The 25426-nt window shown below is 37.5% G+C and overlaps 1 protein-coding gene across 3 annotated transcripts in view; it reads left to right on the top strand.

Moving 5' to 3' along the window:
• The window catches only part of LOC106082288 (zinc finger protein ush), a 570300-nt gene that overhangs the window by 102720 nt on the left and 442154 nt on the right, over window positions 1-25426 (top strand). The window contains exons 1-2 of one of the 3 annotated variants that reach the window (XM_059366041.1): window positions 21448-21535; window positions 25103-25246. The exons of 1 other annotated variant lie outside the window; for it this stretch is intronic. In XM_059366041.1, coding sequence (XP_059222024.1) covers window positions 25201-25246 — 46 coding nt within the window. In that variant the 5' untranslated portion in view covers window positions 21448-21535; window positions 25103-25200. Of the gene's footprint in view, window positions 1-21447; window positions 21536-24836; window positions 25247-25426 lie in introns of those variants that run through there. One more of the 3 variants, XM_059366042.1, reaches the window with a different exon arrangement.

Here is a 25426-nt window from a genome sequence, read left to right as displayed (position 1 = left end):
GAATTCTATATCTTTAACATAGGGTAAAATACAGGGTGTCAAAGTTGACCACTTTCCCCTTTTTCAACCTTCAAGTGGCTGTAACTTTTGATCTACTAAACCGATTTTCATGACTTAGGACTCTAGAGAAAGAGACTTACCATACCATGCCATCAAGTACCGAGGAGGTATAAATAGTTTAATTTTAAAAAATCTAAACAGCTATATACTGGAAATTATGCCAGTATGTGTATGGACAAAATAAAAAAAGAATCATGTCGATATCTTTAGCGCTTTTAAAATGGCATCGTTTTCAATGTGAAAAATATTTTTGGTCATAAATTTGAAAACTTTACCAAAACAGATACTCCTATTTACTTCAAGTTTTCGTTAACTTTGGGCATCAACACATTATCATTTCTTTCTTTTTTCATAAAGCGGAAAGAAAAGTCAATTTGAGTTATATGGATGTCAAACCATCCCGTTATTCAAAACCAATATGAACAATTTTTATACATTACCACCATAGGATGTGGGTTACACCTCGAAATATTGATCTGGGACCCCATAAAGTATATAAATTCTTGATCGTCTTGACATACTAAGTCAATTTAGCCATGTCCTTCCGCCCGTCCGTCTGTGGAAATCACGAAAGCGGCCGAACGCGTAGAGCTATGGGCTATATTGGTTCAGATTTGGATATAGCTCCCATATAAAGTGGTCCTTCGACTTGACTTTTTCAGCTCCCAGAAGCTGAAATTATTAACCGATTAGCCTGAAATTTTGCATATAGTGTAACGTTACGACTTCCAACAACCGTGCAATGTATGGTCTGAATCGGTCCAGAAACTGATATAGCTCCTATATGATCCGTGTAAACCGCAATTGTTATCCGATAGAGCTGACATTTTGCTCGTAGGTTTCTGTTATGACTTCCAACAACTGTTCCAAGTATGGTCCAAATCGGTGTATAACCTGACAAAGCTTCTATATAAACCGATATGCTGATTTGACATCTCAATCCCCTGCAAGCCCCAATTTTTATCCGATGGTGCTGAAATTTTGTGCGTAGTGTTACGACTTCCAACAATCATGTCACGTACGGTCCAAATTCTTTGTGTAAACTTTTAGCAGAATCCATGGTGGTGGGTTCACAATATGGCAAAAAAAGTTCCACATTAATTTTTATACCCTCTACCATAAGATGGTAGGCCACCGTGGTGCAGAGGTTAGCATGTCCGCCTATGACGCTGAACGCATGGGTTAGAATCCTGGCGAGATCATCAGAAAAGAAGAAATTTCAGCGGTGGTTTTCCCCTCCTAATGCTGGCAACATTTGTGAGGTACTATGCCATGTAAAACTTCTCTCCAAAGAGGTGTCGCACTGCGGCACGCCGTTCGGACTCGGCTATAAAAGGGAGGCCCCTTATCATTGAGCTAAAACTTGAATCGGACTGCACTCATTGATATGTGAGAAGTTTGCCCCTGTTCCTTAGTGGAATGCTCATGGGCAAAATTTCCAATTTATTTTTACCATAAAATGGGGGTATACTAATTTCGTCATTCCATTTGTAACACATACAAATATTGAGCTGGGACCCCATAAAGTATATATATTCTTGATCGTCTTGACTTTCTAAGTCGATTTAGTCCTGTCCAAAAGCACGCTAACTTTCGAAGGAGTAGGGCTACGCGATTCCTATTACTGTGGGTCGATTGGGATTGTAAATGGACTATATCGATCTACGTTTTGAGGTAGGTCCCATATAAACCGATCCTGGATGTTGACTTTTTAAGCCGCTAGAGGGCGCATTTATTATCCAATATGGCTGAAATTTTTCACCAGGTGTTTTATTTTGACTTCTTATAACTGTGCCAAGTATGGTCTAATTCGGTTCATAAGCTGATAAAGCTTCCAAAATAAACCGATCTCGGAACTTTACTTCTTGAGCCGATAGAGGGCGCAATTATTACAAATTTTGTCTGAAAATTTGAACGAAGTGTTTTGTTTTTACTTCTAAAAACTGCGCAAAGTATAATTTTAATCGGTTCATATCCTAATATAGCTCCCATATTGCCTTCTTCAGCCGTTAGAGGGCGCAATTATTATCCGATTTGACTGAAAGTATGCACTAAGTGTTTTGTTATGACTTCCAACAGCTGTGCTAAGCATGGTCTAAATCGGTTCATAAGCTGATAAAGCTCCGAAAATAAATCGATCTCGGATCTTGACTTCTCGAGCCGTTAGAGGGCGCTATTATTATTTGATTTGGCTGAATTTTAGCATGAAATGTTTTTTTTTATTTCTAACAACTGCGCAAAGTATGGTTCAAATCGGTTCATATCTTTGTATTGTTCTCATGTAAACCGATTTCGAATCTTGCATTCTTCAGCCGCTAGAGGCCGCAATTATCCGATTTGGCTGAAGGTATGCACTAAGTGTTTTGTTATGACTTCCAACAACTGTACCAAGTATAGTCTAAATCGGTTCATAACCTGATCTAGTACCCACATAAACCTATTTCGCATCTTGGCTTCTTGAGCCGCTAGAGGGCGCAATTTTTATCCGATTAGGCTGAAAGTTTTCACGAAGTGTTTTGTTGTGACTTCCAACAACTGTGCCAAGAATGGTCTAAATCGGTTTATAATCTAATATAGCACCCACCTATTTCGCATCTTGACTTCTTGAGTCGCTAGAGGGCGCAATTATCATCCGATTTGGGTGAAGTTTTCCACGAAGTGTTTTGTTTCTACTTCTAACAACTGTGCCAAGTATGGTTAAAATCGGTTCATAACCTAATATAAAAACTCCCATTTAAAACGACTTCTTGGGATTCCAGAAGAAGCAAGTTGGCTGAAAATATGCATGTTTTGTTGTGACCATCAACAACTGTACCTAGTACGGTTAAAGCAGTTTGTTACGTAATATAGCTTCCACATATACCAATTTCTGATCTTGACTTCTTGAGTCGCTAGAGGGCGCAATTATTATTCGATTTGGCTGAAATTTTGCATGAAGTGTTTTGTTTCGACCATCAGCAACTGTACCTAATACGGTTCAAATTAATTACCTGATATAGCTCCCATATAAACCGATCTTGGATCTTCACTTCTTGAGCCGCTAGAGGGCGCAATTATTATCCGATTTGGCTGAAATTTTGCATAAAGTGTTTTGGTGTGAACATCAACAACTATGCCAAGTACGGTCTAAATCGGTTCATTACCTGATATAGCTCCCATATAAATCGATCTCGAATCTTCACTTCTTGAGCCGCTAAAGTGCAAAATTATTATCCGATTTGGTTGAAATTTTGAACGAAGTGAAAATCTTGACTTATTATCCCGCTAGAGGGCGCAATTATTATCCGATTTCGGTGAAATTTTGCACGAAATGTTTTGTTTTTACTTCTAAACATCTGCACCAAATATGCTTCAAATCGGTTCATAACTTGATATAGCTCCCATATAAACTGATCTCGTATCTTGACTTCTTGAGCCACTAAAGGGCACAATTATTATCCGATTTGGCTCAAAAATTTTGCATTTGGTGTGACCATCAACAACTGTGCCAAGTACGGTCTAAATCGGTTCATTACCTGATATAGCTCCCATATAAATCGATCTCGAATCTTCACTTCTTGAGCCGCTAAAGGGCAAAATTATTATCCGATTTGGTTGAAATTTTGAACGAAGTGAAAATCTTGACTTATTATCCCGCTAGAGGGCGCAATTATTATCCGATTTCGGTGAAATTTTGCACGAAATGTTTTGTTTTTACTTCTAAACATCTGCACCAAATATGCTTCAAATCGGTTCATAACCTTATATAGCTCCCATATAAACCGATCTCGGATCTTGACTTCTTGAGCCGCTGGAGGGCGTAATTATTATCCGATTTGGCTGAAATTTTCCATGATTTAATTGGTTTTAACGTCTAACAACTGCGCCAAGTATGGTCTAAATCGGTTCACAACCAGATATAGCTCCCATATAAGCCGATCCCCTGATTATACATTTTAAGCCTCCAAAGGGTGCAATTCATATCCGATTTGGCTGAAATTTTGCACAACGACTTCTTCTATGATCTTTAACATGCGTACTAAATATAGTCTGAATCGGTCCTTAACCTATTATAGCTCCCTTATAAACAGATCTCCCGATTTTATTTTTTGAGCCACTATAGGGCGCAATTCTTATCCGATTTGGGTGAAATTTTGCACAATGAATTCCTCTTCGGTCACCAACAGCCAAGCCAAGTATGGTTCCAATCATTTTATAACTTGATTTAGCTCCAAGACTATAGCAATTCTAATTCATTATCCTTTGTTTGCTTATAAAGAGATATTGGCCAAAGAACTTGACAAATCCGATCCACGGTATCCCTCCACCATGGATAAGATTCGGCCCGCCAAACTTAGCACGCTTTTACATGTTTATACTTGATTTTGATTTATTTTTCCAACAATTCAACCTGTTCCCAACAATTTAAAGTATATCTCGGTTCCAGAGCAAAAGTACCAAAAACCAGAATACGTTTGTATGGCACCATATTCGGCACAATTGTATATATGTAGGTCTAATAGAACTCCCCAATCAGTAGATACAAAGTTATAGCCCCTTGAAGGTTCAAGAGGAGGAAAGTGGTCAATTGTGAACAGTGTGAGATCCAAGGTATCTCACCCTGTATTAAAGACATAGAACAACAAGTTATGGATTTGTTTCCAATTTTTTCGGCGCTTGGCCCACTGTGCGTTATTACGCATATTCAAAATTAACCTAATCAAAGCAACTCAGCGGTATTAAGTTGTAGCTCGATAACTTAATTTTTAAATAACATGCTGTAGAGCGATAACAATAGGCATACAGACATACAGGCGGGGCTGTTTCGTAATTCTGAACCGATCGTTTTACTTATAAAAGGTTTTTATCTCTTAATTCTCACCTAAATTTGCAAGGACCCACTCTTTTAAATGTCGACGATACGTTTTAACAGCAAATCGAATGCGTGCGAGTAGCGTTCATGTTGCTCTGCACGTTATGCATCACTGTACACGCTTCTTCGTACTCAAGTGCATTGTACAACATTGAAATGTTATCTTGGTCTCCAGTTGTGAATGGCGATTTATGTAGGGTGTGGGATAAGATTGGGGGTACATAAGCCATAACGCTACGCCGACGAAAATAAACAACGACAGTGCGAAAATTTTTTATAATAACAAACCGCAATCAATATTCAAAAAAAACGAGACTTGTGATTACTCATTGTCAATGTGTAGAGTTTAGTGTTAAGGCGTACGGAACACTGTGGCCAAATGTGATTGACTTAATGACTGGATTTCGGTTGAAGCCACCTCCCACCTCCAAAATATTAAATCGAAGAAAAAAAATGGAAAAGTGAACTCACCAAGGTCATTTGCACTACTATCAACAGAAAACGATCGTCTGGGTTGGTGGCGAATGATTGCTGTTGAAAATCGTTGTTTTTTTTTTCAATTCAAATTTTTGGGGAAATAAGCCTTTTGGGAGATTGTATAGGAATCATCATTTGTTTTAGCATTTTGTTGTGCTTATGCGGGTGGGTTGAATATTGCAATTTGTCTAAGTTGTTAAGTTTGTTTTAAATTCTTAGGCTAATAAAAGGCAGTAACCTGTTTTAGGTTCTTCGACATTCGCACCCTGTCATAAATCAGATCTCCTGATTGAGGATCTAGGGGTCATAAAAGTCATATTTATTACCCGATTTCACCGAATTTCGATACACTGAGTTGTATTAAACCCCTACATATTCTGAATATGTTGTAGATCGCACTATATTTGGATATAGCTAGCATTATACTTATAAAGCTCCCATTTATACTCTAGGGCAGTACATTGTGTTGGACCACTCGACGGCATCCGTACGTCTGTCGGAAACACGCTATCATTCGAAGGAATAATTCTAGGCGCTTAAAATTTTGCACAAATACTACCTATTATTGTAGGTCGGTTAGGATTGTGAATGGGCCACATCGGCCTATGTTTTAATATAGCTCCCATATAAACCGATCTCTAGATTTTAGTTCTTAAGCCTCTAGAGAATGTAATTCTTATCCGATTTGGCTGAAATTTTGTACCATGATGTGTTCTATGACATTCAACAGATATGCAAAGTATGGTTCGAATCGGTTCAAACCCTGATATAGCTGTCATAAAAACCGATCTTCGTAGTATACTTCTTAAGCCTTTAGTTGGCACAAATCTCATACGATTTGGCTAAAAAAAACTTGTGGCGCTTAGGGAAATTTTTTTTTTGTTCATAATTTTTTTGATTGAGAATAGATGCAGATACAATAAAAACCAATATTCAGAGTGTTATGTATTTTTCTTATATACCCTTCTCTTGCCCGATACCTCTTTGTAGGGAAACAAATGTTAATGGATAAGAATTGCTATGCTATTGATGCTATACCAAGTTATAAACCAATTCGTTTACCTATTGGAGACCAAAAGTCAGTCATTGTGCAAAATTTCATCAAAATCGGATAAGAATTGCGTCCTTTATAGGCTCAAGAAGTATAAACGGGTTATTAACAGATTTAGACCATACTTGGCACAGTTGTTGGCAGTAAAAACAAAATACTTCGTGCAAAATTTCAGCCAAATCCGATAATAATTGCGCCCTTTAGCGGCTCAAGAAGTCAAGATCCGATATCGGTTTATATGGGAGCTATATTAGGTCATAAACCGAATTGGTCCACACTTAACATAGTTGGTGGAAGTCAAAACAAAACATAATTGTGTTTTCTCGTGGCTCAAGAAGTCAAGATCCGAAATCGGTTTATATGGCAGCTAAATCAAAACATGGACCAATTAGCCCATTTACAATCTCAACCGACCTACACTAATAAGAAGTATTTGTGAGAATGAGAGGTCAACGTTTTTCGACACCTGAAGTAGTGGTTGATGTGTTCAGAATGCAGGTTTTCGATTCCTAAGATCAGTGATCGATTGAGGTACAATTTTGCTGATTTTAAACAAGTTGAAAGTTAAGTTTTGTGGCACTAGATCGGTCATTTCGCCCATAGTTCATCTGTTGAGATTTTTGTATAGCTCCCATATGAACTGATCGTCCTACTCTACTTCTTAAGCCTTAGAATTTTTCTAATTTGGCTAAAATTTTGTAACTTAATCTCTTATATTTATACATAAAGTGCACTTTTGTTCTTAAACAAATGGCAAATTTGACAACTTATGAACATTCCATTTAGGAACAGGGTCAAACTTCTCACATATCAATGAGCACAGTCCGATTCTAGTTTAAACTCAATTATAAGGGGCCTCCGCTTTTTAGTCGAGTCCAAACAGCGTGCCGCAGTGCGACACCTCTTTTGAGGAGAAGTTTTTACATGGCATAGTACCTCACAAATGTCGCCAGCATTAGGAGAGGAAAACCACCGCTGAAAATTGTAGGATGGTCTCTCCTGGATTCGAATCCAGGTGTTCATCGTCATAGGCGGACATGTTACCTTCTGCGCTACGCTGACCTCCAATTGTTCTATAACACTTACTCCAAATCTCACTCAGATAGGTTCATGAATGGCTATAGCCCTCAATGACCATGTGCAATATTAAGTTTAGAATTCTTTTAAGTGAAACCCTGAAGCATATTTCGCGAAATTCTTTTCATAAATGGCTTGGTATGACCCTATAACCTTAAACCCAACTATTGCACATAGAAAATTATTTTATACAAATTCTAAAAATTTAAAAAAAAATTATTCACTTTTTAAAAATAAAGATTTGTTTACTTTTGTTTATAATTATCATATATCAATGTGTGTGTGCAATATATGCCGTTATCTGATTTATTTTATTTTATTATACAATTTATTACGCACCATATATTATTTTGTATACTCTACACCACTACAGGGTATTATAACTTAGTGCATTTGTTTGTAGCACCCAAAAGGAAGAGAGATAGACCCATTTATAAGTATACCGATCGACTCAGAATCACTTTCTGATTCAGTTTAGCCATGTCCGTCTGTCTGTCCGTCCATCTGTCTGTCTGTCCGTCTGCCTGTCTGTCCGTCTGTCTGTCTGTCTATCCGTCTGTATGTCTGTCTGTCTGTCCGTCTGTCTGTCTGTCCGTCTGCCCATGTTAAATTGTGTACAAACTACACATCGCAATTTTCATCCGATCGTCTTCAAATTTGGTACGGGCATGTTTTTCGTCCTATAGACGAATTCTATTGAAGTTGGAATAAATCGGTTCAGATTTGGATAAAGCTCCCATATATATGTTTGTCGGATTTGCAGTAATAATGCAATAAAATGATCATTTATCAACCGATTCTCTTGAAAATTGGCTGAAATGATTTTCTTACGTCTCTAGACATTTCTTGTGTATTTCATAGAAATCGGTTCAGATTTAGATATAGATCTCATGTATATATATCGCCCGATTTGCAGTAATAATGCAATAAAATGATCATTTATCAACCAATTCTCTTGAAATTTGACAGAAAGGATTTCCTTACGACTCTAGATATTACTAGTTTATTTCATAGAAATCGGTTCAGATTTAGATATAGCTCTCATGTATATATATCGCCGGATTTTCACTCATAGAGCCACTGAAAACGCATTTATTGACCAATTTTCCCAAAATTTTGTACATCGATTTCCTCGACGACTTCCACAATATCCACAAAAGTTTGGTCGAAATCGGTTCAGATTTGGGCATAGCTCTCACATATATATATCGCCCGATTTTCATTCCTAGAGCCACTGCAATCTCATTTATTGACCAATCTTCCCAAAATTTTGTACATGATGACTTCCACACCATTCATAAAGTTTGGTCGAAATCGGTTCAGATTTAAATATAGCTCCCATGTATATGTTCGTCCGATTTTGAGAAATATTGCAATAAAGTGCTCATTTGTTAACCGATACTCTCGAAATTTGGCAGAAAGAATTTTCTTCTAAGTCCTAATATAACCCTTGAAATTCATAGAAATCGGTTCAGATTTAGATATAGCTGGCATATATGTATATCGCCCGATTTTCCTAGAACCACTGTAAGCGCATTAATTGACCAATATTGCTAAAATTGTGCACAACGCTTTCCTCGAGGACTTTCACAATATCTATAAAGTTTGGTCGAAGTCGTGTCAGATTTTGATGTAACTCCCATATATATGTTCGTCAGATTTTGGGTAATTCGTAGTTATTTTTCAACCTTAATTATTATACCCTCCACCATAGGATGGGGGTATACTAATTTCATTCTGTTTGTAACTCCTCGAAATATTCGTCTAAGATCCCATAAAGTATATATATTTTTGATCGTCATGACATTTTAAGTCGAACTAGCCATGTCCGTCCGTCTTCCCGTCCGTCCGTCTGTCTGTCGAAAGAACGCTAACTTTCGGAGGAGTAAAGCTAGCCGCTTGAAATTTTGCACAAATACTTCTTATTAGTGTAGGTCGGTTGGGATTGTAAATAAGCTATATCGGTCCACGTTTTGATATAGCTGCCATATAAACCGATCTGGGATTTTGACTTCTTGAGCCACTAGAGGGCACAATTCTTATCCATGAAGTGTTTTATTATGACCTCCAACAACTGTGCTAAGTATGGTTCAGATCGGTCCATAAGCTGATATAGCTGCCATATAAACCGATCTGGAGTCTTGACTTCTTGAGCCTCTACAGGGAGGAATTCCTATCCGATTTGGCGGAAATTTAGCATGAAGTGTTTTATTATGACTTCCAACAACTGTGCTGAGTATGGTTCAAATCGGATCATAACCTGATATAGCTGCCATATAAACCGATCTGGGGGTCTTGACTTCTTGAGCCGGTACAGGGCACAATTCTTATCCGATTTGGCTAATATATTACATGACGTGTTTTGTTATGACTTCCAACAACTGTGCTAAGTATGGTTCGAATCGGTCCATAACCTGATATAGCTGCCATATAAACTAATCTTGGGTCTTGACTTCTTGAGCCACTAGAGGGCGCAATTATTATCCAATCTAGCTGAAATTTTATACAACGGCTTCTCTCATGACCTTTAACATACGTGTGGAAAATGTCATGAATCGGTTTATAACCTAATGCAGCTCCCCTATAAACCGATCTCCCAATTTTACTTTTTCAGCCCCTAAAGTGCGCAATTCTTATTAGATTTGGCTGAAATTTTACACAATGACTTGTACTATGGTCTCCAATATTCAGTTCGATTGGGGTCCAAAATGAACCATAACTTGATATTGTTCCAATAACAAAGCAATTATTTTCTTTTATCCTTTGTTTGCCTAAAAAGAGATACCGTGGCAAGAGCTCGACAAATGCGATCCATGGTGGAGGTTATAAAAGATTCGGCCCGGCTGAACTTGGCACGCTTTTACTTGTTACATTTTGAACATATTTGAGTTGCTCGAAATTTGATACGCGGATTTTAATAACCCATCTGAAAACCTCCGCCGAGGTCCATAAAATTTTTTTCTGAATTATACATAGCTCCCACTTTGTGTTTATAAGGTAGGTGTATGGTATTTAATGTCGGCACCGCCCGAATTTTGCCTTTTCTTACTGGTTTTTATATGACTTATATTTATTTTTAATAAAATCAAGTACATTCAGCTTCGTTGTAGTTAGGGGAGAATTTTGTTTGGATTTTAAAAATAGTTCTTTTGCACATTTTGTTGTAATAATGGACAAGTATCATCATCATCATCATTATCATCTCTTTCTGAATGAAACACACTTTGAATGTGATGTCGAATGTGTGTAAGAATACGATTTATATATTAATTCATAAAATGGCATCGCCAATTTTGGTGATAATCCACAGAGGCCAGAAGTTTCTATACCCCACATGTATGTATATAGTGCTGAAAAAACAAAACAATTAAATTATTAGCTTGCCGTGTTCTTGTTATGGAATTTAAACGTCCAATCTTTGATTTGTTGTTTGTGGAATGCGATTAGCAATAAGTTCCTGTATTTGACCATCAGAGTGTTTTTAGTTCTGTTGAATGCACATCGATGTCTACATATTTTGAAGTGTGTCTCAATGTCATGGTTAGGGACGTATTGACTTTTTATACCCTTCAACATAGGATGAGGGTATACTAGCATAGTCATTCCGTTTGTAACTCCTCGAAATATTCGTCTAAGGTCTCATAAAGGATATATATTCTTGGCCGTTTTGATGTTCTAGGTCTATTCCGCCGTGTCCGTCTGTCTGTCGAAAGCGTGCTTACATTCAAAGGAGTAAAGCTAGGCGCTTGAAATTTTGCACAAATACTTCCCATCAGTGAAGGTAGGTTGGAATTGTAAATAGATCAAATCGGTTCATGTTTTGATATAGCTGCCATATAAACCGATCTTCCGATTTGACTTCTTGAGGGTGCAATTATTATCCGACAGACATTTGGCTGAAATTTTTCACGTTACGCTTTGTTGTATATACCCTTCAACATAGGATGAGGGTATACTAACATAGTCATTCCGTTTGTAACTTCGTCTAAGGCCCCATAAAATTCATATATTCTTGGCCGTTTTGATGTTTTAGGTCTATTTGGCTGTGTCCGTCTGTCTGTCGAAGGCGCGCTTACTTTCGAAGGAGGAGGCGCTTGAAATTTTGCACAAATACTTCCCATAAGTGAAGGTAGGTTGGAATTGTAAATAGATCAAATCGGTTCATGTTTTGATATAGCTGCCATATAAACCGATCTTCCGATTTGACTTCTTGAGGGTGCAATTATTATCCGACAGACATTTGGCTGAAATTTTTCACGTTACGCTTTATTATGACTTCCAAAGCCGTGCCAAGAATGGTCTCAATCTTCCTTTAACCAGCACAGAAAAAAATTACTGCAAGAATAATTCAAAAACTTTGTATGTGAAAAGAGTTGCTGACACCCAATTTGTACTTTGGGTTGTTAAAATTTTAACTTGATTTGTTGCAGGAAAATTGACAAATTTTGTAGTTGATTTTTCAACAAGAGTTTTTGTTTTTCAAAGTTATGTTTATCTGTGTGATATAGCTCCCATATAAACCGGTCGCCCGATTTGTCTTCCTGATCCTCTAGAGGACACACACAATTTTATCCGATGTGGCTGAAATTTTGCCTATTGTGTTGTTCTATAACTTCCTATAACCGTGCAATGTATGGTCTAGATCCGTAGATAACCAGATAAAGCTGGCATCGAGCGGCGGCTGGCATCGAGCGTCCGATTTGATTTCTCTAGGGATGCAAATTCCTATACAACAAATTTAGCAAACTTTGCCCATGAACATTCCACTAAGGAAAAGGGCCAAACTTCTCACCTATCAATGTGTGCAGTTCGATTCAAGTTTATGCTCAATCATAAGGAGCCTCTTTTTTAAAGCCGTGTCCGAACCGCGTGCCGCTGTGCGACACCTCTTTGGAGAGAAGTTTTATATAGCATATTACCTCACAAATGTTGCCAGCATTTGGAGGGGAATGCCACCGCTGAAAATTTTTTCTGATGGTCTTGACAGGATTCGAACCCAGGCGTTCAGCGTCATAGGCGGACATGCTAACCTCTGTGCTACGGTGGCCTTCGCTAATTCCTATACGATTTGGCTAAAATTATGAAAGTGGAATATTTGTATGATTTCTAACTGCAATGAAAAGTAGGGTCCATATTGGTCTATAACTTGATATAGCTCCCATATAAATATTTGAAAAATTCATTCAAAGAACTTGTCTCCTGCTGATCCATGGCGAAGGGTATATAAGATTCAGGCCCGCCGAACTTAGCACACTTTTACTTGTTTTATTGTTTGGTTTCTTTGAGATTATATAGCATGTACATGTACTCGTACTGTATATTAGGTTGTACTGACAAACAATTAAATATTTTTATACCCACCACCAAAATATGGGGTTTATTGATTTTGTCATTCCGTTTGTAACATATCGAAATATCCATTTCCGACCCTACAAAGTATATATATTCTTTTGGGGGGATGCTTAGCCCACCCCCAAAGGCCTATCTATGGCTTATGGCTTCCATATATATCGATAACCCGATTTACTGTCTTCAACCCATATAAGGCCCATTTATTTCCCGATTACGTTGAATTTTGTATTAAAGAGCTGCGTTAGGCCCTCGACGTCGATCTAGATCGAATCATATTTCACTATAGTTGCTACGGATTCATAGGTGGTGCATTTTGACCGGAGGTGGTGGGTATCCAAAGTTCAGCCCAGCCGAAATTAATGCCTTATTATATACTGCTGTTGTCAGACCTATAATGTTATATGGTGTTGTGATCTAGTGGACGGCGCTTCAAAAGTTCACCCACTGTTCAGCCCAGCCGAAATTAATGCCTTATTATATACTGCTGTTGTCAGACCTATAATGTTATATGGTGTTGTGATCTAGTGGACGGCGCTTCAAAAGTCCACCTACTGTTTAATAGTCAAACGGATCCAAAGGATGGCTTCTTTGTGCATTACAGCCGCACTTAGGACGACACCAGCTGATGCACTGAATTGAGTGCCACATCTAATGCCTCTGGTCATTGTGGCTAGACAGATTGCTGCGATCATTGCCGTGAGTCAAAGGAAGCTTCGTGAGTCTAAGCAAGCTTTGTTTGTTGCGGGCACGGACACTGTGTTATCCTTGATACTATGACCGATGTTCCCGACAGTTTGGGTTACACCCTGCCTGAGCAGCTTTTTGAGAAAAAGTCCTGCAGATCTCTCAACAAGATGGCCGAACAGTTCAAAATACACCTGTTCTGGATGCCGGGCCACAGAGATATACCAGGGAATTGTAATGCAGATGAGCTTACGAGACTAAGAGTTACCCTATACATTCTAAGGGAACTGGAATCTGTGGGTATGCCTCTATCGACATGTATGCTAAGTCTACAGGATCAGGCCCGAAGGGCAATGAATGATAGATGATCACAAAGAGGGGGCTGTGAGCATTCAATCAAATGTTAACTGAAAACAAAATTTAAAAGAAGTTTTCTTTTAAAAACATCGAAATTGTGTCTAATGACATAATTTCAAAATTTTAATGAAATTTTTTTCTAAAGACAACATTTTAAACAAAATTTTTTCTAAATACTACATTTCATGAACTTATTTTTATACCCACCACCGAAGGATGGGGGTATATTCATTTTGTCATTCCGTTTGCAACACATCGAAATATCCATTTCCGACCTTATAAAGTATATATATTCTTGATCAGCGTAAAAATCTAAGACGATCTAGACATGTCCGTCCGTCTGTCTGTTGAAATCACGCTACAGTCTTTAAAAATGGAGATATTGAGCTGAAATTTTGCACAGATTCTTTGAAGGAAGTCGAAGGGCCTAGCGCAACTCACTGACCTACATTTCAGCAAAATCGGATAATAAATGTGGCTTTTATGGGCCTGAGACCCTAAATCTGAGGTTCGGTCTATATGGCAGCTATATCCTAATTTGAACCGATCTGAGCCAAATTGGCGAAGGATGTCGAAGGGCCTAATACAACTCACTGTCCCAAATTTCAGCAAAATCGGACAATAAATGTGGCTTTTATGGGCCTGAGACCCTAAATCGGAGGATCGGTCTATATGACAGCTATATCCAAATTTGCACCGATCTGAGCCAAATTGGCGAAGGATTTCGAAGGGCCTAGCGCAACTCACAGACCCAAATTTCAGCAAAATCGGATAATAAATGTGGCTTTTATGGGCCTGAGACCCTAAATTGGAGGATCGGTCTATATGGCAGCTATATCCAAATCTGAACCGATCTGGATCAAATTGACGAAAGGCCTAACACAACTCACTGTCCTAAATTTCAGCGACATCGGATTATAAATGTGGCTTTTATGGGCCTAAGACCCTAAATCGGAGGATCGGTCTATATGGCAGCTATATCCAAATCTGGACCGATCTGAGCCAAATTGAAAAAGGATGTCGAAGGGCCTAGCGCAACTCACTATCTCAAATATCAGCGACATCGGATATTAAATGTGGCTTTTATGGGCCTAAGACCCTAAATCTGAGGATCGGTCTATATGGCAGCTATATCCTAATTTGAACCGATTTGAGCCAAATTAACGAAGGATGTCGAAGGGCCTAGCGCAACTCACTGACCCAAATTTCAGCAAAATCTGATAATAAATGTGGCTTTTATAGGCCTGACACCCTAAATCGGAGGTTCGGTCTATATGGCAGCTATATCCAAATCTGGACCGATTTGAGCCAAATTAACGAAATATGTCGAAGGGCCTAGCGCAACACACTGACCCAAAATTCAGCAAAATCGGATAATAAATGTGCCTTTTACGGGCCTAAGACCCTAAATCTGTGGATCGGTCTATATGGGGGCTATATCAAAATATAGCCCGATATAGCCCGCCCATCTTCGAACTTAACCTGCTTATGGCCAAAACAAAGAATCTGTGCAAAGTTTCAGCTCAATATCTCTATTTTTAAAGACTGTAGCGTGATTTCAACAGACAGACGTACGGACATGCCTAGATGGTCTTAGATTTTTACGCTGATCAAGAATATATATACTTTCTAGAGTCGGAAATGGATATTTCGATGTGTTGCAAACGGAATGACGGAATGAGTACACCCCCATCCTTCAGTGGTGGGTATAAAAAAATATGTTCATTAAATAATTAAAAGTTTTTTTTTCAAATTTTTAACCCTTAAGGCCCCCTTCGATTTTTTTAAACACACCTCAAAATGTTTCTTATTTCATGTTATTTCTACCCTATGAAGGAAATTTTGGGACCGCCATATTTGAAAGAACAGAGTTTCTTTGGCCTTGATACTACTTTGGCGGTCCAATAAAAACCTTAACGAACTGTACACTGAGAGATTTTTGTTTTTGTTAAGACATTAAACATTTTTAATTTAAACCTAAAAGTTGTCCAACCTTAAATGTTCATATTAGTTAAATCTAAGCAACCATTTATGATTCACTTTTGCTCTAACTAACACTATGCAAATTTTCAGGATCTAAAAAAATTTATAAAAAATCACATTCTTATTTTTTCCAACTCAAATAATCCCCAGCAATTTCCTCTCCTGCAAATGATACATGGATGACAACGAAAAATTCAGCGATGCGAAAAAATTTCCATGTTGGAAACAAAGAAATTTACAAATGAGAAGTCAAAAAATAAAAACAAAGAAGTAGGTAGTTAACCAAAATGCATCAGCCAAACGAAAATTCACAAACCAACTGCGTTTTTTTTTTATATAAAATATAAAGGAAATGATGTTATTTCCGTTCGTTGTCAACATATTTTAAAATCTATGACCAAATAATGGAAATAAGCGTAATAGGTGTCATAGGAGGGTAGCAAAGAAAAAAATTGTTTTAATATATGGCAGGGTTTAGTGGCATGCCCACGAAAAAGGACAACGAAAATTGCATTATGTGAATTAGTGGCAAGGAGTCACAAAACACCTATGCTGTGGAGAGAAAAAGTCTGAATAAAAAGATATAAATTCTATTTTAAGTCCGGATGGATGATCACCGGGTTATAAATATGCCAAAAGAGAGCATAAAAAGGAAAGCACAACCGCTGAATATTAAATTTAAATGGTTATATATGAGAATATAATGTGTAGATGGTCATGGTAATTGCGTGGCATTTTTTCTCTTTTGACCAAAAAATGTATAAAGCTCTTAATTTCCGATGGAATTTTTTAGAATTTTCAGAAGGTATTGGGTTGCCCAAAAAGTAATTGCGGATTTTTCATATAGTCGGCGTTGACAAATTTTTTCACAGCTTGTGACTCTGTAATTGCATTCTTTCTTCTGTCAGTTATCAGCTGTTACTTTTAGATTGCTTTAGAAAAAAAAGTGTCATTCTAAGTTTTATTAAAAATGATTTTACTTTCTTTTAAAAAATCCGCAATTACTTTTTGGGTAACCAATAGTAGAGAAAACATACAAGATACGGATATGATTAATGGAGCTATTTTGCCCATGAACATTCCACTAAGGAACAGAGGCACACTTCTCACATATCAATGAGTGCAGTCCGATTAAAGTTTTAAGCTCAATGACAAGGGGCCTCCTTTTTATAGCCGAGTCCGAACGGAGTGCCGCAGTGCAACACATCTTTGGAGAGAAGTTTTACATGGCATAGTACCTCACAAATGTTGCCAGCATTAGGAAGGGAAAACCACCGCCAGGATTCGAACCCAGACGTTCGGCGTTATAGGCGGACATGCTAACCTCTGCGCTACGGTGGGCTCCCTATGGAACTATATATTAGTGCAAAAGTTTTCTTATTTTCCATATTTTTTCAAAAAAAGTGTGTTATAAATAAATTGCATAAATTGTGACATTTTTGTTGCACCCATAGCAAAGAAACTGTCTGCTGATAATAGCAAAAAGTGTGTGCTTACCGTACGTAGTTGATTTTTATTAGGAAACCGAAGCAGGTTCTTTTTTTCCGCTCCGCTCTGACAAATATTTTTCCACTTCGCAATTTTTTTTGCTCTGCTTCGCTTCCGCTTCCTTACTTTCAAATTGCCTTTTTATTTAAAAATTTTCTTCTTAAACACACTATGCCCTATGTAGTAACTTATTAATTTTGCCTTTATCGCCGTCTACATCGGGCTATATCCTTATAAAACTCCCATATCAACCAATCTCCTGAATTGATTTCTTGAGCCTCTGGAGGGACCAATTCTTATCCGATTTGTCTGAAATTTTGAAAACCGGTGTCTTTGATGACCAGTGTTGCCACTCAACAAAATTATTTTCTACCAAAATTTAAGAAAAATCCTACCAAACCCGACCAAAACCTACCAAATGTTCTAAAAGCCAAAAATGCGGTATATGTTTTTATACCCACCACCGAAGAATTGGACATTTGCCATATCAATTTGCAACGCTACCAAGTACTAGATCGTCATTATTTATAGACAATCTAAACAGGTCCGTTTTTTTGAAGCTGTGAAAGAGTCCTGTGGGGGGTTTTTTGGGGCAGGGGGAGCTCCCGAACACTTTGGGCGAAATTTGTATATCAAATTCGTACTCTACCGTTAAATACCTTTCGTTTGATACCCATATTGCCCCAATTGGTAAACATGTCCTTCCGGTTGGGTTTTGGGATGGGGCGTCCCCCCGGTTATTTAACCCAAAAATTTTATACCAATTCCTTGTTTTTGGTGTACTATAAGGTGGCATTTAAAATTTCGCTTAAATCGGTGCACTCATCTCCGAGATCTGGAGTTTTTGAAAATTGTGGTATGGGGGAGGTTCCGCCCCCCTTCGGATATCAAAAAATGTAGTATCCTATTTTCACCGAAGTCCAAACTCTACCATCTGTGAATATTTTATAAAAATCGGTTCAGCTGTTTTTGAGTCTATAATAGATTCTTAACTCCCAAGGAGACTGGAGCCTGTTATATACGACATATGTTTGCCTTAATACTGATTTGGCGGTCCAATAAGATATCAACGAACTGTGATTTTTTTGGTAAAGACAGAATATCAACTCTATAGCATGAGATTTTAACATTTTTAGTTTAAGATTAAAAATGTATCGATTCCTAAATGATCATCCATGTATCTTTTGTTGAAATCATCTTAAGTTCAAAGATGACTATGAAGATTTGGCACCCGATCTCCCGATAAAAAGTCTTGAATTCAAAAGTGGTTCAAATCAGTCCATAGTCCATATAGCTGTCACATAAACTGATCTGGGGACTTGACTTGTTCAGCCTCTAGAGGGCGCATTTCTTATCCGATTTGGCTGAAATTTTGTTTTGTTATGACTTCCAACAACTATGCTAAGTAAGGTTGAAATCGGTCTATAACCTGATATAGCTGCCATATAAAACGATCTTGGACTTCACTTCTTGAGGCAGTAGAGAGAGCAATTCTTCTCTGATTTGGTTCAAATTTAATACAACGACTTTTGTCATGAACTTCGACATACGTGTCAATTATGGTCTGAATCGGTTTATAGCCTCCATATAACCCAACTCCCTAATTTTACTTCTTGAGCCCCTTAAGGGCGCAATTTTTATTCGAATTGGCTGAAATTTTACACAACGACTTCTAATATGGTATCTAACATTCAATTCAATTATCGTCCGAATCGGACGATAACGTGGTATTATAGCTCCAATAATAATAATAATTTTCAATAATAATTTCATTGTTTTGTCTCCATAAAGAAAATTTTACCTGCAGCTTTCAATTCAATATTCTGTAAACAAGTAAAAAGGCGTTAAGTTGGCAGGGGCGAACTTTGGATACCCACCACCTCGGGTATATATGTAGACCACTTTTCGTCAAAGTCCGATGAAAAATGCATGCATAAATGCCCCAAACAACTCACAGTCCCAAATTTCGGCGACATCGGATAATAAATGCCCCTTTTATGGGCCCATAACTTTGAATCGAGAGATCGGTCTATATGGCAGCTATAGCCAAATCTGGACCGATCAGGGCCAACTTGACGAAGAATGTCGAAGGGCCTAACACAACTCACTGTCCCAAATTTCGGCGACATCGGACAATAAATGCCCCTTTTATGGGCCCAAAACCTTGAATCGAGAGATCGATCTATATGGCAGCTATATCCAAATCTGGACCGATCTGCGCCATATTGCAGGAGTATGTCGAGGGGCTTAACATAACTCACTGTCCCAAATTTCGGCGACATCGGTCAATAAATGCGCCTTTTGGGGGTCCAAAACCTTAAATCGAGAGATCGGTCTATATGGCAGCTATAGTCAAATCTGAACCGATCAGGGCCAAATTGACGAAGGATGTCGAAGGGCCTAACACAACTCTTTGTCCCAAATTTCAGCAAAATCGGATAATAAATGTGACTTTTATGGGCCCAAGACCTTAAATCGAGAGATTGGTCTATATGACAGCTATAGTCAAATCTGGACCGATCTGGGCCAAATTTACGAAGGATGTCGAAGGGCCTAACTCAACTCACTGTCCTAAATTTCGGCGACATCGGACAATAAATGCCCCTTTTGTGGGCCCAAAAGCTTGATTCGAGAGATCGGTCTATATGGCAGCTATAGTCAAATCTGAACCGATCAGGCCAAATTGACGAAGGATGTCGAAGGGCCTAACACAACTCTTTGTCCCAAATTTCAGCAAAATCGTATAATAAATGTGACTTTTATGAGCCTTAGACCCTAAATCGGTGGATCGGTCTATGTGGCAGCTATATCGAAATCTAGACCGATCTGGGCCAAATTGAAAAAGGATGTCGAGGGGCTTAACACAACTCACTGTCCCAAATTTCAGCAAATTCGAATAATAAATGTGGCTTTTATGGGCCTAAGCCCCCAAAATCGGCGGATCGGTCTATATGGGCGCTATATCAAGATATAGTCCGATATAGCCTATCTTCGAACTTAACCTGCTTATGGACAAAGAAAGAATCTGTGCAAAACTTCAGCTCTATATCTCTATTTTTAACGACTGTGGCGCGATTTCAACAAACAGACGGACAGACGGATCGACATGGCTAGATTGTCTTAGATTTTTTATAGGGTCGGAAATGGATATTTCGATGTGCTGCAAACGGAATGACAAAATGAATATACCCCCCTTCTTCGCAGGTGGGTATAAAAATACTTGACGTAGAAGCGTTTTAAATGAATTTTTTATAATTTGTGTTGACACTAGTAGAAGATTAGTAAAGTGCAATATTGAAATTTTTTACGAAAAAATTAGAAACCCCCTCGAGTTCTCAAAACACAAAGCTTCAACCCCCAAGTTGATAACAAATACTGTACAAATACAAATAATTTTTACTCCTTCCTAAGATTAAGGTCTATGCACTTATTTTTCCGAAAAATTCCGATTTTGCAAACATTTTTTACCAGGGGGGGTATTTTGGGTATTTTTGTCAAGAAATGTGGCCAAAATGTTTACTTATTTTTTGAGGAGATATGGGTCTAAAAAAACTGAAAAACTGCAACGATATCTTTATTGGTTTTAGTTTTATGATAATCTCGATTTGAAATTGGGTTTCTTTACCTAAATCGGATAAAATTTTAAAATCATGATACTGCAATTGTTTTTGCTAACAATAGCCAGAGTTTTTCATTTCGAAAAAAATGTAGTGTATCACAGTTAACCTATTTTTTTTAAATGTAGTTAGCATCAAATTTTTTTACAGAAATCTCACTCCCAAAAATGTTCAGAACAATTTTTGTTTAAATTTTAAAATTGATGACTATGATTACGGCGACCTCTACATATATCAACTTAGTAATAAATTGGTAAATATTTTGCGCCTTAACATATGCAATACAAATTGCTATGGTGTTGCATCCGTTTTGGTTCTGTAGCGTAGCCACAAACCCCAATAGAAACTCTAACCATTCATAGCACGCAGCTTTTGAATGTATAATTTAGAACATTATTGACATTTTCTTTTAGGCCAACTGACAGTATATAAATGAAACCGATAAAATACGCACACATACAAAGCCATTCGCATTGTTGACTCTGCAATGGTGGATATCTGTACACAAAAATGCGGCGGCAGTGATAAGAAAGTAAAGTGTGTAAATAAATTAAATTAAGCAGCACAAACAAACCCCTAAAAACTACGTGATAGTGAATGAAGTGATGCAAAATGCTTAAGTAATAACATCGGTGCTAGTTGATGTAATTTAAATATATATTCCTTGTGTGGGTGGTGGGAGGTTTAAATGTGTTGACTGAGTTGAAGCTTTTTTCGCTCTTATCAGTTTTGAAAATCAAACAATTGACTGCATTCAGCAATAGCAATTTATTGTCTGAATATTTGCGCCTTGTTGTTGTTTTGTGGAATGCTGTCAGTTTTATTCGCTGCGGTTATTGTTTATGATTTTGTTTTGTTTTATAATGATAAAAGTATATTTTTTGTCTGTTTGTATATAGGCATGAACATTTTTGTTTCGCAGTTTTTGTTTTGATTCTTATCAACGGAGTGTCGGTTTTGTGTGTGTTTATTTTCTTATAGTAAATGAGAAGGAGAGAGAGCAAGAGAGGACAAAACAACCGTGAGAGCAATTGTGAGAGAAATTGTGAATAGCAAGAGAACAGTTTAAATAGGGTATTCAACATACATATTTGGCTATAATTTTGCTTTAACTATGTTGCCAGAAAATTTTAATGTGTCCTTCAAAAATGTCATGAAAGATGAATAGCTATGCCACCGAGTTAATGCTTTGCATTTCGTGAAAACATAAGGGTGTTTTGTATTATCAGTTTTTATAAACGGATCAGACGATCATAGAAGACTTGTGCCGATCCATTAATTGATTCATTAATAGAGATCCATTAACGAAAAATGACTATAACAGCAAGGCTAAAGTCAAAAAGTTGTTCGTCCAATTGGTCTGTTAAGCTAGACACTCCAGACAGGTTGAGAGACATAAGTCTTAGGGTGAATATTTCTAAAGATGTCAAAAAAAAAAAAAAAATAAAATAAAAATTATATAGCAAAAACGTAAAATATATACAATTCTAAGAAGTTTCTGCGAAGAAACCATGTATCTTAAATAAAATCCAAATTCGCGCCTCTCGACTTTCAAAATATTTTCCCTTTCTTTCGATATTTAATATTTTTGTGATCAAAGTACAAGTCGAATTTCTTGTTATATTATCGTAAAATTATGCACAAGTCAATTTTTTGGTCCAAGGACGAACGCTAGGGTATTATATAGTCGGCTCCGCCCGACTTTTGCCTTTCCTTACTGGTTTTCTTTACCCAAGTTATTACAATTCAGGCAAATTCATTTCAGCTCTCATAACAATGAACGGTAGCTATGCGTGTGTGCATGTCTTCTATTCAGTTACAGTTAATACAGAGCCTTCGTGAGTATTGCTCAAAATTAAAATATGGCCAGCAATCACTATATGCCCATCAGCAAAAACACTTACAATAGCTTATGAATTTAAAGGAGTATTTTATGTTTTGGTCGTTGAGAATCGTAAGCGTCAACAGCGATTGATAGTATAAGGTGTGAGCTACCATGTGCACTTATTTTTAAGGTGGCTTGCTGCTGTTCTTTGATGAACATGTTCGATTAAGAATGCAAAAAGTGTAACACCATGTTGTCCCGTCTAAGTACATTATTACTGTAACATTTTTTTCAGAATCGACATCACCATAAGGCAATAATCTGTTTGCGCGCTCTAAGTACTTCTTGATTAATTTGGTTTGTAAAGTTTTTTTTTTGGTATTATTTGTTTTGAATTTGCCATACCCAATTTTTTTTTTTTTATATTTAATCAAATGGCAATCCTTATATTTTTACACTTCTCATTTTGTGTGTTTTTTTTTTTTTTGTCTTGGATATTCCTGGAGCAATAAATTGAACTTTGCATTCTCTGCTCTCTCTCCGGAAAGGAAATCATATGTTGCTTGCTTGCATTCTTGTTATTGTTGTATAGTGCTAAAATACAATGTTGCTAATGCTAATGGGAGGGAAACTACATTGAGATTAAATCCGGTTCCGGTTTACGCTCTCTCTCTCTCTCCCTCTCTCCTTTACTCTCTTGCTCCATTTGTATACTCTCTGGGTTTTTTCCAGCTTTGTTGTTGCTGCATATGTGTCAGTGTATGTTTCTGTTTAGTTAAGGGGGGTCATTTTGTTGTTATCGCCGTTTTTTGTTTTGCTTTTATATTTTATGCAATTGTTTTTTTTGTTTTTTCATTTCCCACTTGTTTTGGTTACTCTCTCTCACGTTTTTGTTTGGTGTTCTCGTTGGAAAACAATTTTTGGCGCTGTTTCTGAAGAGCCATCATCTTGTCGTGTTTATTGTTGTTCTTGTAATGGACATCGTGTTCAAGTTGTTGGTTGGTGTTGGTGTTGGTGCAAAACAGCTTCAATTGTGTGTATTGCGAATGCTTGCTTGCTTGCATGCATGCATGCTCATGGGGCTTGTTGGTTGTGGATAACAGAGGGAGAGCGCCGAGTCATGTGTCGCATTGGGTTCAAATCGATTCAATTTGTTTGTGCTGTTGTTATTGTAGTAGTTGTTGCTGTTGTTGTTGCTGCCATTTGACTTCTGTACAATGTGCGATGTGGATGGCAAAGACATTGTGTTCTTGTTGTTGCTGCTGCTGTTGCATACTGGGGCTGTGTTGCCATATTGTTGTTGTCGTTGTTGTTAGTGTTGCTGGTTCGATACGATTGGTTTGGTTGCTGGCTTGCTGGCTGGTTGTTGCCGCCTGCTTTTGCTGCTACTGCTGTTGTTGCTGGTTCGTTCGTTTCGTCGTGATTGCAAACAACATCAGCTGCAGCCATCACCAACCATCACAGCAAGCGGCCGTCACCAGCAGCAGCAGCCGCAGCAGTACATTGTGGGCTCCCCCATTTGTTTAGTAGTGAGTATTTCGCCGTAATGCTTAGACGTGTTTACGTTCTTGAAATTTGCAAATGTTCTTAAGCAATGTGCTCGATTATCACTCGTTTTCGTCGTTGTCTTCGTCTTTAATTCAACACCAATTGCCACCGCATGCCCTGCTAATGGGAACCGAAGTGAAATTTCTTCATATACGTTAATCACTAGATTCTATAACCGCCAATAATTTCAAATCTTTTAGAATCTGTGATGAAAAAATAATTCATCAAAAAAAAGAACCTTGCTAATCAAAAGTGGAAACAAATAATAAATCATCCCCACAACAACAAAGAAGAGATTTATAACTCGTTACCCCCATTGTATTCCACCGATATAGGTTTGAAGAATCGAAAGAAAATAAAAATTTTACAAATCTAAAACATCAATTTTAAGTGGCGATTAGCAATAAAATTTTTTTGTTTATAAACAAATCAAAAAAAAAAGTTAGTTGCAAAAAATTCCAATACTTCTGTATGTGTATGCATGTGAATTTAAATATTTATACACTAAAAGGCCTTTAAAGAGTAATTTGGAATTTCCAAAGGAAATTTCCCACAAAAAACCTTCACATTTGAAAGTGCAATTTAAAGATAAATAACCACAAATTTAGAAAAATTTTAATAATAAGCAAAACGGTAGTGCATTTTTAAAATTATTATTTCCGTTACTTTTTGTATGTGTGTGTGTGTGTATTTTTGTGGTTTCCTATTCAGTTTGTTCGATTTAAATGTAGTTTTCGTTGTGCCTTTTACCGGCTTTTGAACAAGTTCCACATCTGTTTTGGCCTTCCATTTTTCCCGAGGATTAATTCAACATAGAACAATCACAACAATGATGTCACGTCGGAAACAATTGAATCCCAAGCCGTTAAATAAAGGTAAGTGCAATTGGAATGTTGCAAATATGCTGAAGAAGGATTGAACAAAGTTCTATAAAACATCCCTAAGGTATATCTTACAAATATATGACTAACCAGTAAGGAAAAGCAAAAGTCGGGCGGTGCCGACTCTATGATACCCTACACCTACCCTATAACTACAATGTGGAAGCTATATCC

Source organism: Stomoxys calcitrans, chromosome 3 (genome assembly GCF_963082655.1).
Source record: "Stomoxys calcitrans chromosome 3, idStoCalc2.1, whole genome shotgun sequence".
NCBI lineage: Eukaryota > Metazoa > Arthropoda > Insecta > Diptera > Muscidae > Stomoxys > Stomoxys calcitrans.
The sequence above is the reverse complement of the archived record's forward strand: the minus strand, read 5'-3'. Positions and strand labels throughout refer to the sequence as shown.